The sequence below is a fragment of the Eucalyptus grandis genome, chromosome 7, assembly GCF_016545825.1.
Source record: "Eucalyptus grandis isolate ANBG69807.140 chromosome 7, ASM1654582v1, whole genome shotgun sequence".
Taxonomy (NCBI): Eukaryota; Viridiplantae; Streptophyta; class Magnoliopsida; order Myrtales; family Myrtaceae; genus Eucalyptus; species Eucalyptus grandis.
In genome coordinates, this window is record NC_052618.1 from 42,722,995 (window position 1) to 42,738,661 (window position 15,667).

A 15,667-nucleotide genomic window follows, 5' to 3' on the forward strand; every position below is an offset into this window, starting at 1 on the left:
CGGTTAAACCGGTATTATGGCTGGAAAAATTCATATCCTAACCAACAATATGTTTAGAACGTTTGGCATTTAGCTTCCCCTGGAATCTATTACCTTGCCCAGCTACTGAATATCAGAACGTAACCAAGAGTAGGTCAGAGCATAGACGCTGATAAATCTTTGCCTCACTCAGCTAAAAGGTTCTCATCAGCTGCTATCACAGAAATGAATCAAAATTACAATAACTAAAGAAACCAACATCGAATGTCAATGTTACTGCAGAATGTTGCGAAAAACAGTTGGGGAATCATACAGAAGAATTTAGTTACAGACATAAAAACAAGGACCCGCATCACTGTCCCTCTAAAAGAATTTATTTTCACGGAGCTCAGAGGTTGTCAAAATGACTTTTGGTACATTATTACAAAGTGAAAAGAGCTCCGGCTGACCCAAACGAGAATGATAAAACACAAATGCTCCAAAAGTACATCGAAGAATCAAAACGTGGATGCTGACAATGTATAAGATCAGTGGCTTAACCTGAATATTGACTTAGATATAAGTTACACATCAGGCACTGAAAAAGTAATACAGAGTAGATGTCTATGATCTCTATACACAATGCACTTAAACTAGAGCTTCACCAAGGAAAAGGAAGTTTTGTCAAGAAACCTCTTTTTTCAAGATGAGTAGATAACGCATGTTCTGCGCTTCTATCGTCAAGTTTTCACTTTCGCTAGTTTGAGAGGTGGAGGTTCTGATTCCAAAAATGCGATCTCTGAACTTTTTGGCAATCGCTAGACGCTCATTTCCACGAAAGGAAGAATGTTCAGCAACAGCATCTTGTGTTATACAGCAGAACTGTTCTGTACTTCACAAATCTTATATGCAATTGAATTTCAGTCAGTTCCCCTTAGCACCTTGGCTCCTGCTTCAATTGGATCCTTCCATGCGAACCAAACATGATTTGCTGAAAGAAGCAAACAGGCAGGACATATTAGGTAGCAATAACACAATTTTAGGCAGCATTGAGCATGCAAGGACCTATGTAAGAATATACCTATAGGCTATTGCACAACAAAAGTGAACCACCCGCCTCACATAAAACCAGTTTAGACTAACCTGACAACACAATCAGTTCACTAACTGCCTAGACTCATTACTAGTATATGGAGCAACGGCTGAGCGCTGCTACCCTTTTATTTCACAAATTCACATAAGCCTTAGAATGGAATATGTCAAATAACTAACCAAATTCGTCCCGAGAATCCACTACTCCGCAATAGATTATACCAAAGATTACCAAATTTGTTGGTTCTGAAAACAAACCATGTTTTTGACACTTCTGAGGAAAATATCCAAAATATTAGCGAAGATGAATAATTGACCTAGTTGACCTGATAAGTTAAATAAGTGCATATCTATAGAATGAAGCAGATGCAAGAAAAATTGGGATGGAGGAACTGGAATAAATTGAACAGAGAAGAATAAGAGACTTCAATTCAAACTGCGTTCCCATAGAACTGGAATATATTCATAGGGTTAACACTTCAAATTTGTATAAACTGCATAGAGAAATTGATTCTGTATTACCTGACTAATATTGGGCAATATAGTACTTGCGAGATCTTCATCAATGGAAACAGGTAGTGGTGGCATCTGGCTCATTATACCAGGCATATCTCTCATGCTGCACAATGCAATGGAAATCATTGGGAGAAACCATTTACCCAATGTGGCCACTACCATCAATAAACTATTAAAAAGGAGAAACAATGAAGATCAACATACTTTTTCAGGACAGAAGTTATATTGTTCCTCGCACGATAGAAGAGGTCAAGGTTCTCCTGTAACTGTTACTCATAATCATTAGATAGAAAGTAAGCCAGTAGAATTCCTCCACATACAATTTACCAAATTGTGCAATAAAGAAAGTTGAAGTAAACAGCAAAATTCTTATGTCCAGAAAAGCGACCCAGCAATATGTCTATGACTGATAGAACCTGGAAATTATAGTAGAGACCATACAAACGGACATCAAGTAGGCCCATCCATAGCAGTTCTCTTAGTTTTTATTTAAGATACACTGGATTGTTCTCTCTTCAAAAGAAAAAATTAGCTCCATATCGACAGAATCATTGGGTACGACAAGTACCTAAGAAAGGTGACTGCTTAACAGCCATCAATTAAGTACATGTGTTCACAACAAAGGAATAAGTTATTAACCAGACAAGAATCAATAAACAACTTATGGAACAATATGCACTGCATTGTCGCCATTGAGAGAACTTATAGTCTGATATTATGAAGACCAACATAGTGACATCATGTGAACAGACAAACCCCCGTGTTTTCATAAAACAAAGAAAAATGCTACACATCAGTTTTCCATTGACCAGATTCTCCATGCAATTTTCTCTTAACAATCATCATCCACACAAACTCGTGCATATGTGAGCATGTATCTGTGGATACATCTGATTTCTTGCCACACATAGAGAGAGAGAGAGAGAGAGAGAGAGAGAGCTCTACCACAAAACTGACGGTTGAAGACAAATAAAAAAAAAATTAAGAAAAGTCAGCATGAATGAAGATGTACTCTCCAACCTTACCAGCAAAATTCCAACAAATATGATAAAGATAGCTGACTAGACCAAATATACAAGCTTTTTGTTCATATAAGACAAAAAAGACAGAGAGTTTTGCACACTTTCTTCAGGTAGAACATGCAAAATTATTGCGCAAAGAGGCCTCTTGCGCTGTACCTTGAGCATAGGAAGATTCGTAGAGATTTGGCTGAACGCTTGCAAATTTTGCTTTAAGAGCAGCCTAGAAGCACCATCAATCCCTGAGAAAGCAACTCAAGATAATTGGCATCCCATATATTATAAGACAAACACATCCAAAGGATATTTGACTCATGGCTTCTTGTGAATTCTAATATAACCAGGCCATCTGTCAAAGATGGGAAAAACAGTCGACTACAAGGTCAGGGAATGAGAAGCAGCTTTGGTATACTGTGACCTGGAGCCATGAGACATTGAGGTATAATGCCATGGGTGTTAAATGGAGTGCTCAATTTAATCTCCTATAGAATATGAGGGCACCAAAAAGATACACATAGTGTACCCCTTTAATTAGAAAGGGCTAAAAGGAAGTTGAGTGGAAAATGTAATGATGCAAAGGAGATTTAACAGAAAAATTTATCTCCTTCTACACTAATAGCAAGAAACTTCTGCAAACAAATTAGACATGGCAGAATTCAATGATTAGTCCAATATCAGTCTTCTTTATGACCTTTGCAGCAGGCATGGCATAAAAGATTGATTGGTGAAGCTAAATAACCGTTCAAAGTGCCATCAGAACAAGCAATGTTTTCCTTAGCTAATGAAATATTCATGCAGCTTCAGAAAAATATGTGCAACAAACTTAAACTTTCACCTACAACTGATGACATGCACTTGAGACATTTATCTGCAAAATGAGTAGTAGACCAACTCATGTCAATTCATGCTTCCTACAACTGAAAAAAGGAAAAGGGGAAAAATGAAAGGACAAATGAAGCAAATTGATTTCAGTGGCATACATAATATGAAAATATAATATGACCTTTAATTTGCCATCATAGAAACAAAACAGCTGAAATAATGAACAAAGTTGTGACAGAAACAGGATTATCTGATTCTGTTCACTAAAATCAAACAGAGCTACTGACCCTCACAAGATAGAAGCTCATTGTGGTCCATATGTTGAATCATAGGAGTATAGGCAGCCACATTTTGTGGTAGACATGAAGAATTAGTTGCAGACAATTCCACCAGCTTATCCTGAAGAGGCATGGTCATGAAATCATCACATCCAAAATAACTTGTTTTGCAAAGGTAGTAAGCAAGGCAATCAATTTATACGCAAAAAATGTTTTGACTAATCAAATTACACCAGTAGAACATGATATACACTCTGTAAGAAAAAAGCACAAGATAGAAACTTCACAAAGTATAACTTTCACTTCTAGAATCCCAGGACCGGTTTTTAACTACAAAATTATTTTGCTGCAATTTTTATGATAGAAGTTACCAAAAGGTTCCAAAGGTACAGATATACAGGGACACAAGGAAACCTACAGTAATCGTGTAGCATCATATAAGGACACAGGAATCCCAAACAAGAAAAGAATAGCTATTGGTTGCCATCATCAGTAAGATCATCTGTTCTAGATAATGTTTCTGAGTTTAAATTTTAAATAACTTGGAAGTATTCAAAAAAAAACTTTTCAGTCAACAAAAATGTAAAGGGGGACACACCTTCCGGCTGTTCACCTTTTTTCCTAGATTGTGTTCTTCAGGTTTCCTTCGCTTCCTCTGCAGCAATTCCACAGCATAAGTCAGATCAATGAATCTTCTGATTTATCCTCATGAAAGGATATAAATATACAAGTCTTATAATTAGTATGAAATAATTGAGTATGCTTCAGCATGCCAAAGGTCATATTACCGGTCAGTTCATCAAACCAGTTAGTTCAAGCTGCAAAGCAAGTCAAAAGAGCCAAGAAGGTCTTGTAGCCCAAGCTTAACATGAGGAAGTATTTTCGTAAGAACATCCCATGTTTCCTTAATCTAACAACCATTACCTCCTCCAACAATCCCACACTGTGGCCACCATTTCATATATTATCAGCCAACTTTGTTCAGAAAAGGTTCGATAATAAAATAACATATATAAAGCTTGCTTGGAAAAATCCCCAACCTTCTGTTGATTTATCTTCAGAACTTCGATCGACTAGGGAGAAAAATGGGTAAGTAATAAATAGACCTAGTTCTCAGCCCATATGTGCAACCTCACCACCTACTCCAACACAATCAACTTACTTTCTTAACAAGTGCACTTTCAAGCACAAGATTTCAAAACATAAGAGGACATAGGAGGGAGTGCCAGTCAATTTAAGCAATCAGAATATTATAATATCACCTGCAAGAGAAGCAGTACAACAGTCTGTCCACTGCCCTAGTACAAACTGGAATTTCTCAGACTGTGTCATCAATTAGCTTTTTAAACTAATAGGGGCTATAAGAGACATCTCAGCTTGTGCCCATTGAAAAATTGTAACATAGGCCTTCCTACCCCCACCCCCTTTCTTGCCATGTTGGTCAACAAAAACAAAATTAAATTGAAAAGGTACCAAGGGGGTGCACATCTTTATCCTCATGTTGGTGAGTGACGTCAGTTTTAATCAAGACAAATATGAAAGTTTGGGGTGATATAGACTTGAGAGTCTTCTGTAGATAACTCTGGCAATTGATTCTTCTGTGCAAGATTGACAATATCTTAGGGTCCTCTCACTTAAAAAGTTGCCCAGCAAATTCCTCTTTTTCAGGTGTATAGCACCAGTTTCCGTTTTTTTTTTTTTTTTTCCTAATGATTACTCTTTCAATTATAAAACTTCTGTTGATCATTGAACAAAGTTTCAAATGTTTTCAAATAAATTGATGAAACATATGACCGGAATAATTGTGTTACCAAACATTCAGAGCCAAAAAGTAAATCTAAGCAACTAATGATGTTACTCTCACAATCTTGAGAGGAGAAGATTTATATATCAACCAAACAGAAATTGGATAGGCTAATAATTCCCAAATACGTATAATAGTCAAAGACAGGGTAAATATATATACATGCTTATAACTATGAACAAACATCTATAGAAGGTTTAAATAGGAATATGCCATCTTAGATATGACAAAGTGAATTCTCAAAATGGCTAAAAAAATTTGTAGGTTAATCAGTCAATAGAAGCAATGCGAAAATGAAGTCTGTAACACTTTATTCTTTGCTTTGGCTGAAGTATGGAGAATAACTAAGTCTTCCAACATACTACCTTGGCCAAAAGAGGCTTGGCATCTACCAACTGACACTCCAACAATGTGATAGAGCACTTGTAATTTGTAAAATATATCCTTCTAACTCAACCTAGTCAGGGGTAGCTAGACAACACCTAATTTTCTATTATTTGTTATTACATTGAATGCGAGCAGAGGTAGCAACAACTTCATGAACATGTGGGACACAAACGTGATTGTCAAGATGACGGAGCACAGAAAATTTCACATTCTCTTTAATGAGAGAAGTTACTTTTCGTTCCTCGTTTCCTTTTCTGGGTTCAACTTAAGCAGGAGAGAAGAAATAGAAGCTCTTGGCAATAACCATGAAAGAGTGACCATCAACCCTTATGCTTCAATGGAGCATAAGCCATGTATGGATTGCAGTTTCCACGGTTCTTCTATTATCTTGTAGCTAGTTAAGTGATTTCATACACATGTTGGCATGCCTCAGTACCCTTTCAGTGTAATTTTCCTTCTGATAGAATATAAAATGGTATGGACACATTTCAGGAAGCAAGACTGGTTTAGTAGCAAAAAAAATAACAAATACAACTGATGCTTTTCTCGTAAAAACCCAGTAATAAAATGCTGAAGCAATTATTCAAGTTTACATCTATTGCTCCAAGTAGTGCAAATTCTCCTACAAGATTCTGTGGCTTCAAGATATCAAGGAAGATTAGTAAAGAAAAGAAAATTTCTCAAAAAAGAAAAGGAGACAAAGTGAGTTTCATGAACTAAAAGCACCAGCATAATCAGGCAAAGCAATTTCCATCTATCATATTATCAAGATGAAGTTTCATTCATGTAACACTAGATCATTATGAGATTCCAGATGGCCTTAAAATTCAGAAACATTTTCTCCAATACTATGGTCAGCTCTTCTATTGATTAGCATGTTACCAGAAGGTCCAGGAAAGAGATCATATTATAAAAGCAAGGAGCAAAAACCCCGATCAAACAGGAGGCAGCTCAAGGACTTTTTGGTATGAGAAGCAACCATGTTTACAACTCCCAATGAGCTATCAAGTCATCTCAATCCTTAACAATATTTTCAATGATTTCCTTTTTTTCCTTTAAAAGATAAATCTAATGGATTTTAACGACACCATACTACTTTCATTCATTCAGTATGAGAATAGAACATATAAAATTTGTCATCACAATCAATTTAAACAAGGAATGACCATCAAGATAACAAGTAAGCTTGCCACCACTAGTTTCCACAATTGTAATGGACTCTCCTTGCATATTGTGCCGGATGAGATTACATCAGAAGCTAAGCATTTGAATTTGCAGAAATATTTTATTGACCTCCTAGGGAAAGTTATCAAAGTTAGATAAAGGAGCACAAGTGGATTGACTCCTCAACCTAAGCAACTGACCTCAACATCAGCCCAAGCATTATTTTTCTTACTCTTCAGTTGACTAAGAACAACACTCATTAAATTGGAAGTAAAGAAGGCAAGACCATCACATGACAGAAGTCACATATATATCCCAGTTACAATGACATGAGTATGAATTGGAAATCGATTGTGGACTCCAAGGAGGCATTTCAAGAAACATTAATCTGCTGAGACAATCCAAGCCTCCAAGTTCATGCACAAGAACATCTAAATCAGCTAAATTCTGATGACTTGATCATAGAAGTCTGACTTGTTGTTAGGGAAAATTTCAGTAATGAGTGTGGTTTAGTTTCCAAACTTAGCCCAATAAACACGCACAAATTTTATTGTTATGGACTGTCCTTGCATATCATGCAGGAGAAAATTACATCAGAAGCTAAGCCAAGTATGAATTTGCAGAAATATTGCATTGACTTCCTAGTAATGAAAGTCATAAAAGTTAGGCAAAGGAGCATGATTGGATTCACTCTTTAACCGAAGCAAATGACCTCAACATCAGGCCAAGTTTTATATGTTTTACTGCTTAACTGACTAAAACAACACTCCATTGAATTTGACATAAAGAAGGAGAGATCATCCCATGACAGAAGTTGCATGTATGTCCCAGTGACAGTAACAAAAGTAGGAAAAACAATAGTGGACTCTAAGAAGGTATTTGAAGAAACATTATGCACTGAGACAATCCAAGCCTCCGAGTGCATGCACAAGAAGAACATAATATCAGCTGAATTTTTTATTACTTGATTATAAAAGTCTGCCTTGCTCTTAGGGAAAATTTGGGTAATGAGTGGGGTTTAGGTGCATGACATAGGCTTGATTCCCCACACATGAAACGCAAATAATCTAACATTTTGCTTTGACAAGTACATAAGTGCATCAACAAGATTATGCCAGCAAAGACACCAAGTCCAAACACTGACAACATCCAAGCACATCATAAGCAACCACTGAAGTTGAAAAGGTTACTACTCTCTGAGGACATTCCTGATGAACTTACCGTCATCCATCTACATCTCAAAGCCACATCCCGCACAGTTTTGTCCTGCAGCATGGCCGCTATCTTGATGTACTTCATTATATTAGGCTCATCAGCGTATCTATAATTGAAGGGAGAAAGGCACATGATTTCCAAAGCGGAAAAGAAGATAATCTCATGATTGATGTAGAAACTGCTTAATGTCACATGCACCAAGACTTCAGTTAAAGTACATATACCATAAGTGGAAACATGAGAGCCAACAAAGGAAATGAAGGATACACTTTGAGGTGGTACAAACAGGCACAGTTATGGAAATTACACCCTAGAATAAAAGTCTAGACAGCAGATTATTCATGAGATCCTATAAAAGCTTATCAAACTCATTATCAGCGACCAAAAGAGTTATCGAAGACAAAATGTTCAGAAGCAGAAGAGCTGCAGCAGCTAAATCAGAAATTAAATATATGTAGCTTAAACAGGAGTCTCCGCTGAGCAGCAAAAGATGGACTTTTACCTAGCAAGAGAATTCAAATATCAGGTTTAAAATGATTTGCGTCTGTGGAACAGCAAAGAGTGCGTGCTCTCTTCCTCATAACTCCGCTTAATATTCAGAATAACAAGCTCAAGCATGATGTTATTAGCCACAAGCCTACGAGGCAGCTCTATAATATGTCTCTCCTCTTTCTTCTCTTTCAATCGCGCAGAAGAGTGAAAGAACTACATGGCTGATAGACCAAGCTCAAAAAGCTTCCTGACTAATAAAACCCGAGCGGAAGATAAGCAAAGCAACGGAGAAAAATCACATACGTTTCGAAAAGAGATAGAGCACAATAAATTTACCTCCTGAGGCCTTCGTTCAATTTATCCTGCTCATCAGCAGACCACTCCACAGCCAAATCCGCATCGTGCTTAAGCCCCGGAACGTAGTCCACGAGGAGCGAGCTCGAAGAATTGCCCGCTTGAGCCAACCCCAGATTGTTGCTCAGGACGGCGGAACTCCCGGCAGAGAAAACCATCCCGCCCGTGCTGTTGACCCCGAAGTAACCGCTCCCCATCATCGGCACCATCTCCGAGGTGGTGTTCAACGCGCCGGTCTGAAACGAAATCGCGTGCCTGCTCAGGGCCGACGACCTCGGCATGTTCGACTCCATCGCCATTCCCTCGCCTCTCCCTCCTGCCTCTAATACCACCTCAAAGCCATCTACTTTATCGTCACAACCACCACCGAACCTCCCCCAACCACACAAAAAAAATTCCCTTCCCCCGCAGATTCTCGAAACCAACGCACCTCGTGAACCCACCTCCGCCCCGCGTAACTCAGCCGACCACGACAGGCTCAAAAGAGAATTCAGCACCGAAATTCCTCGACTTCAGCCCCGCGACAGGACTTCAGATTCCATCACCGCCCCACTCACTGAAGCCGGTCCGCCACCGAGACGGCCCCGGAAACCACCACCATCCCCGATCGCGATTCCGGCGCGAAGAAGAAGAAGAACCCACGATTCCTCACGGACTCTTCGGACGCCCCCCGTGCTCAAGGCGGGAACTTGAACCTGCCCGGCAGGAATTCCCGGCAAAAATCAAGAACCGATCTTTGCAGCAAGCTGCAGCAGCTGCTCGGCTGCGGGAGGGGAGTAGTCAAAAGGGAAGCTTTCCCAACTGGGTCCGCTCCTCTTCACGCCATCTTCGATCGAGGATGCGGAATTGCAGCAGCGAGAGAGAGAGAGAGAAAAATCGGAGCGCACAGAATCAGAGCCGGAGAGAGAGGAGAGAGATAGAGGGGCAATAAGAGAACGTTAACTTTTTGGGGCTCAACTTTCCGACAGAGCCCTAATTGGCTGCTCATCCTTTTTCTCTCACTTAAAAAATCAAATAGAATATAATTAATTAAAACCACCCCTTTATCTCCCACCTTTTTTTTTTTATATGGTAGTATTTGCAACCCCAAGATGGATTTAGAATAAGATAAATTTTATTCCCGAATAATGTATTTCTCTTATAACTTTTTCTGCCTGGTGCTACGATGTATAAAGGGATCATGACACGAACAACCATTAAACTCTTACTTGATTTATAATGTGATCCATGAACATATAATTTATTCTTTGTGGTTTATAAATTTTAGTTGAACGCTTTTAATTTATACGATCCCTAAACTTTCAATATGTATTCAATGTAGTATTGCCATTTTACTAATTCAAGTTTATGGAAAATATTAAAAATTTAAAAATTGAATTAGATATATATCAAAAATTTTAAGATTACATCGAACAAATTAAAATTTTAAGAATGACATTATACATTAAATTAAAATTGAAGGATCACATCGATTAAATTAAAAGTTCGTAGGTGGATCATTGCATCATTTTTCCTAGTATGTATGTATATATAATACATGGTGATAATAAAATAAAATAAAAAGTAAGAAAAATCAACCAAACTCATGTGGTGCCCGCCGTATTTACTGCTGTTGGGATGGGCTTTTTTCATTCTTTATTTTAATTTTTTAATCAATTTTCTACTCTCGTTTTTTACTCGATATTTTCCTTTCTTTCTTTTTTTTTTTTTTTTTTTTTTTTTTGCACACGGTCTTAAAAAAGGGTATTGCATACCACCGGCTGTTTTTTTTTTTTTTTGTGGGATATACATCGAATTTTGACGAATTAGATAAATAGGAGGATGATTCCAAAGAAAAGAAGAGAGAGAAAGAGGGAATTTTTTGATTTTTTTGGGGGCAATTTTAAGATAATTTATTCGATTTTGGAGCAAAAAGAAATAATATAATTGGAGGAGGGAGATGGAGTGGTTCTCTTCTCTCATCTTGGAATTCAGCAACAGTGCGAATCCCCATGAGGGAGCATTTGATGCCGATTATCGTGGACTCTCCACCTTTGGTTTCCTTTTTCTCTCTTTTTCTTTTCTTCCCATTTTTCTATTTCTTTTAATGCGCACTTTTTCCTATTTTGGACTCATATGCATTCACACTGAAGTTCAAAACAAAGTCAAAAGTTTTTCTTTTTCTTTCTCATTCTCAGCGTTAGAATTTAATTATGTTCTTGTGGACATGAGAAATTCGCTTTACAGAACCAAGAACGCTCGATCAATCAAAAGATGCTTTTGTTAGTAATTTAATAGGTTGAAGATGCCGATAATACAAGGTTGTTATCGATGCATTGAATATGTGGTCGATTTAATGTTGATGATTGTTCGACTCTCAAAACCGGTGAACGAATCAAGGAAAAATCATTATTATAGCATTTTTCTTTTAGAAGTCTATTCTTATTTTTATATCTTGATTGTTCATGTTTCTATGTCTAGTTAGTGCTTTGTAAATTATTTGGAAATTATCTCCTCAAAATTTTAGAGATATTTAATGAGTCACTAAGTGTAAAAATAATGTATCGAGCCTATAAAAGGTGATCCTTGTAATTGTTTCTAATATGGGGTGATACAGGTGAGATGAGGTGAAACAAAGAAAACCAAAGTCTATTTGCCCCTTTCTCTTCTTTGAATTGTGTGAGTTTTGAGTGTTTCACATCCAAAAATTATCTTATCAAATTGTTATCACAACTATGCCTCTGATGTTCAACAAATTGTTATGGGAACTTATCAACACCAACTATGACAAGTTAGAAGATGTGCCACCTTGAATCAAAAGCAAAGGGATGCCCTGGAGAAAGTTTGAACAAAAGATCAATATGCCTTGTCAATCATCTATCAAGCTTTGGATGATTCAATATTCGAAATGCCACCACTACTAAGGAGGCATGGGAAATCCTATACAACACACACCAAGGAAAAAAAAAATCAAAGATTTGCCTTCAAACTTTGAGAGGCAAATTTGAGGTAATCCATATGAAAGAATCTAAATCATTACTAATTATTTCACAAGAATTTTGGCAATTGTCAACTAGATGAAAAGAAATGGTGAAGATGTTTCAGACATTTGAGTTGTTGAGAAGATTCTTTAGTTTTCTAGACAAGAAGTATGACCACATCATCATTGCAATTGAAGAGTCAAAAGATTCTAATACCATGACAATCGATGAGCTTATGGGTTCATTGCATGCCTATGAAGAACGATTCAAAAGAAACAAGCAAGAGCCTATGGAGGAAGTACTCCAAACTCGATTGACCATTTGAGATGAGAAATAGCAAAGTCAAGATCCCGTGCAAACTAGGATTAATCAATATTGTGGGCAAGGCCAAGGTCACATTCAAGGTAGAGGCCATGGACGAAGTAAAGGAGATATTGCTCAACATGACAATAGATACCATAATCAAAGAGGTGTTCATGAAAGAAGAAATAACTCAACAGGCCAATGGTATGATAATGTAAAATTCGATGTTATCATTACAATAAACTTGGCCCTCATACTTTTAATTGTTGGTGCAAAGAAAGAAGTGCAACGGACGAAAAGGCAAACTTGGTAAATGATGCTGAACAAACAAATTATTTTATTGGCATTTTAAGAAGATGAAGGTAGACAAAATGATTCATAATACTTGGACATTGGTGCAAGTAATCAAATGTGCTAGAGAAAAGATATGTTTACTGAATTAGATGAAACAATCAAAGGGAAAGTCTCGTTTGACGATAATTCCAAAATTCTTGCCGAATGTAAAGGTACAATTCTAATTCATTTAAAGAATGATGCACATCAATTTATTACTAATATTTATTGTGCTCCACGAATGTCAGCAAACTCCTGAGTTTGGAACAACTTATGGAGAAAAGCTATATTGTCCACATAAAAGATTTTAATATTGTGCTAAGAGAGCAAAATAACAAATTTGATTGCAAATGTCAAGATGTCGAAAAACAAGATGTTTACTCTCAATATAAAAAATGAGATGTCTTGATGCTTAAAGGCGTGCTTGGATGATCATATGGTTGTGGCATTTAAGGTTCATCCATCTTAATTTTGGTGGACTCAATTTGCTTTCCTAGAAGAAGATGGTATATAGCTTACCACATATTGATCATCCTTATCAATTATGCAAAAAGGTGTGTCATCGACAAGCATTCCAAAACTAGCTTTCTAAAGGAAGTAACTAACCTAGCAAAAAACCCACTGGACTTGATTCATTTTGATGTGTACAGCTCAATCACTCCTCAATCGTTTGGTAATTATCGATATTTTGTTGCTTTTAATGATGAGTTACTTGAAAATTTTGGATGCATTTTTTGAAAGAAAAGACAAAATTGTTTGATACTTTCAAATAATTCAAGAACTTAGTTGAAAAGGAGAGTGGTTACTTTATGAAAGTTATGAGAACTAATTGTGGGGGAAAAATCACCTCGACCATATTCAACAAATTCTATGAGGATCATGGTATTCAGCATTTCTGGATGGCTCCATATTCTCCTCAACAAAAATGGTGTGGTTGAACAAAGAAACAAAACCATTCTTGGCATGGTTCAAAGCATGTTGGAAAGCAAAAATTTGCCCAATGAGTTTTTGCAGTGAAGCTGTTATATGCAGTCTACGTACAAAATTGATGTCCGACATATGGACTTAAAGGTGTAACTCCACAAAAAGCATGGAGTGGAAGACCACCAAGTGTTTCATGCTTGAGAATTTTTGGAGCATTACTTATGCTCATGCTCAAACCAAAAAGATCAAAATTAGAAGACAAGCAAAAAGCTCATTTTTATTGGGTATGACTCCTCATTCAAAACCTGTAAATTATTTGATCCTAACACTTTGAAAGTATATATAAGCAAAGATGTTGAGTTTGATAAAGAAGGCACATGAGCAGAAAATCCGAAAAATGAAACGAATACTTGTGGTGATTCCAACCAAATGGCATTAAAGGATTACTCTTCACATTCTTCTCCAATATCTTCTTCAAGTTCATCACTGCTAACTTCTTCAAATGGTGTCAATGAACCATCAGTATCAACATCGAGGAGATAGTTTGAAATTTATGAAGTCACCAATGAGCTTCACCTTGTATAAATTCTTGCAAATTATGGACTACTTGTCTATGATCATGCTACTAAAGAAGAAAATCGGAGAAAAGCCATGAATGAAGAAATAGAAACCATTGAGAAGAATCAAACATGGGAGCTTACTAATCTTCTAAAAGATAAGAAAGCAAAAGGTGTCAAATAGGTGTGCAAGGTCAAAAAGAACAAGAAAGATGAAGTGACAAGGTATAAGGTTAGAATAATTGTGGAAGGGGTATAAGCAAAAAGCCGGAATCAATTATGATGGAATTTTTGCCCTTTTCATCTACATGGAAATGATTAGATTGATCATTTATGTTGCAGCTCAAAATGGATGACAAATTTATCAAATGGATGTCATATCGGCATTTTTCAATGGCATCCTCAATGAAGAAATTTATGTTGAACAACTCAAATGGTTATTGTGAAAGGTCATGAAAACAAGGTGTTGAGGTTGAAGAAAGCCTTATATGGGTTTAAACAAGCATCTAGAGCATGGAATTCAAGAATTGATGCTCATTTCAAGGCGAATGAATTCTCTCAATGTCCATACGAACATGCACTTTATTTGAAGCAAGAAAAATGTGATGTTTTCTTGACTTGTCTTTATGTCGATGACCTTGTTTTTACAAAAAAATAATCCAACAAAGATATGCATATAAGTGAAACTAAGTGCATGTGGGATTTTTATTCCCAAAAAGGATATGCATAAAATATCCTTAAAAAATTCAATATGAAAAACTATATACCGGTTAATACACCAATGGAGTACAAACCAAAATCTCAAAGATTGATGATGGTGTCAGTGTTGATTCAACATACTATAGAAGCTTGATTGTAAGTTTGAGATATTTGACATGCATTAGACCAAATATCATGTGCAGTGTTGGAAGAGAAACCAAAGTCATCTCATCTTAAAGCTACAAAGAGGATACTTTGCTACATCAAAGATACTGTTGCTCATGGCTTACATTATTATCATTCTCAACCTTTTCATCTTAGAGCCTATTCATATAGTGATTATGGTGGAGACATGATGATGAAAAAAGCACAATAGACTTTGTATTTTTCTTATGCAACATTGCTTTCACATGCTTATCAAAAAAACAATTTAATATTACTCTCTCGACATGTGAAGCTGAATATGTAGCAACATCTCCATATGTTTATCATGCAATATGGTTAACAAAACTACTCAAAGACATTTATGCGGAGCATAAAATAGTAATTGAGATTTTTCTCGATAATTTTTCTATCATTATTTTGGCAAAAAATCTAGTTTTTATGAGCAAAGCAAAAACATTGATGTTCGATATCACTTCATTTGAGAAAAATTGAAAGAAAGAAATTTAAGTGTCACATGTGAAAACGAGAAATCAAGTAGCAAATATTTTAATAAACCTCTCAATATCAATGCTTTTTGGAAGTTTAAGAGTCTGCTTGAAATCGATGGAAGATAATTTGGTTAAAG

General features: G+C 36.5%; 1 protein-coding gene across 2 annotated transcripts; it reads right to left on the reverse strand.

Moving 5' to 3' along the window:
• Positions 1-229: 229 nt before the first annotated feature.
• On the reverse strand, positions 230-10,057 carry LOC104453585. Of its 2 annotated transcripts, XM_010068188.3 has the most exons (9): positions 9,084-10,057; positions 8,262-8,361; positions 4,284-4,340; positions 3,695-3,806; positions 3,421-3,453; positions 2,745-2,827; positions 1,771-1,832; positions 1,573-1,669; positions 230-949 (listed from the first exon to the last, which is right to left on the reverse strand). In XM_010068188.3, the coding sequence occupies exons 1-9, from the start codon at positions 9,398-9,400 to the stop codon at positions 893-895; spliced, it is 918 nt and encodes a 305-aa protein (XP_010066490.1). In that variant the 5' UTR covers positions 9,401-10,057; the 3' UTR covers positions 230-892. The 2 variants fall into 2 exon arrangements, with proteins under 2 accessions (XP_010066490.1, XP_010066491.1); XM_010068189.3 differs by lacking the exon at positions 3,421-3,453 and having other exon boundaries at positions 243-949; positions 9,084-10,054.
• Positions 10,058-15,667: the final 5,610 nt, after the last annotated feature.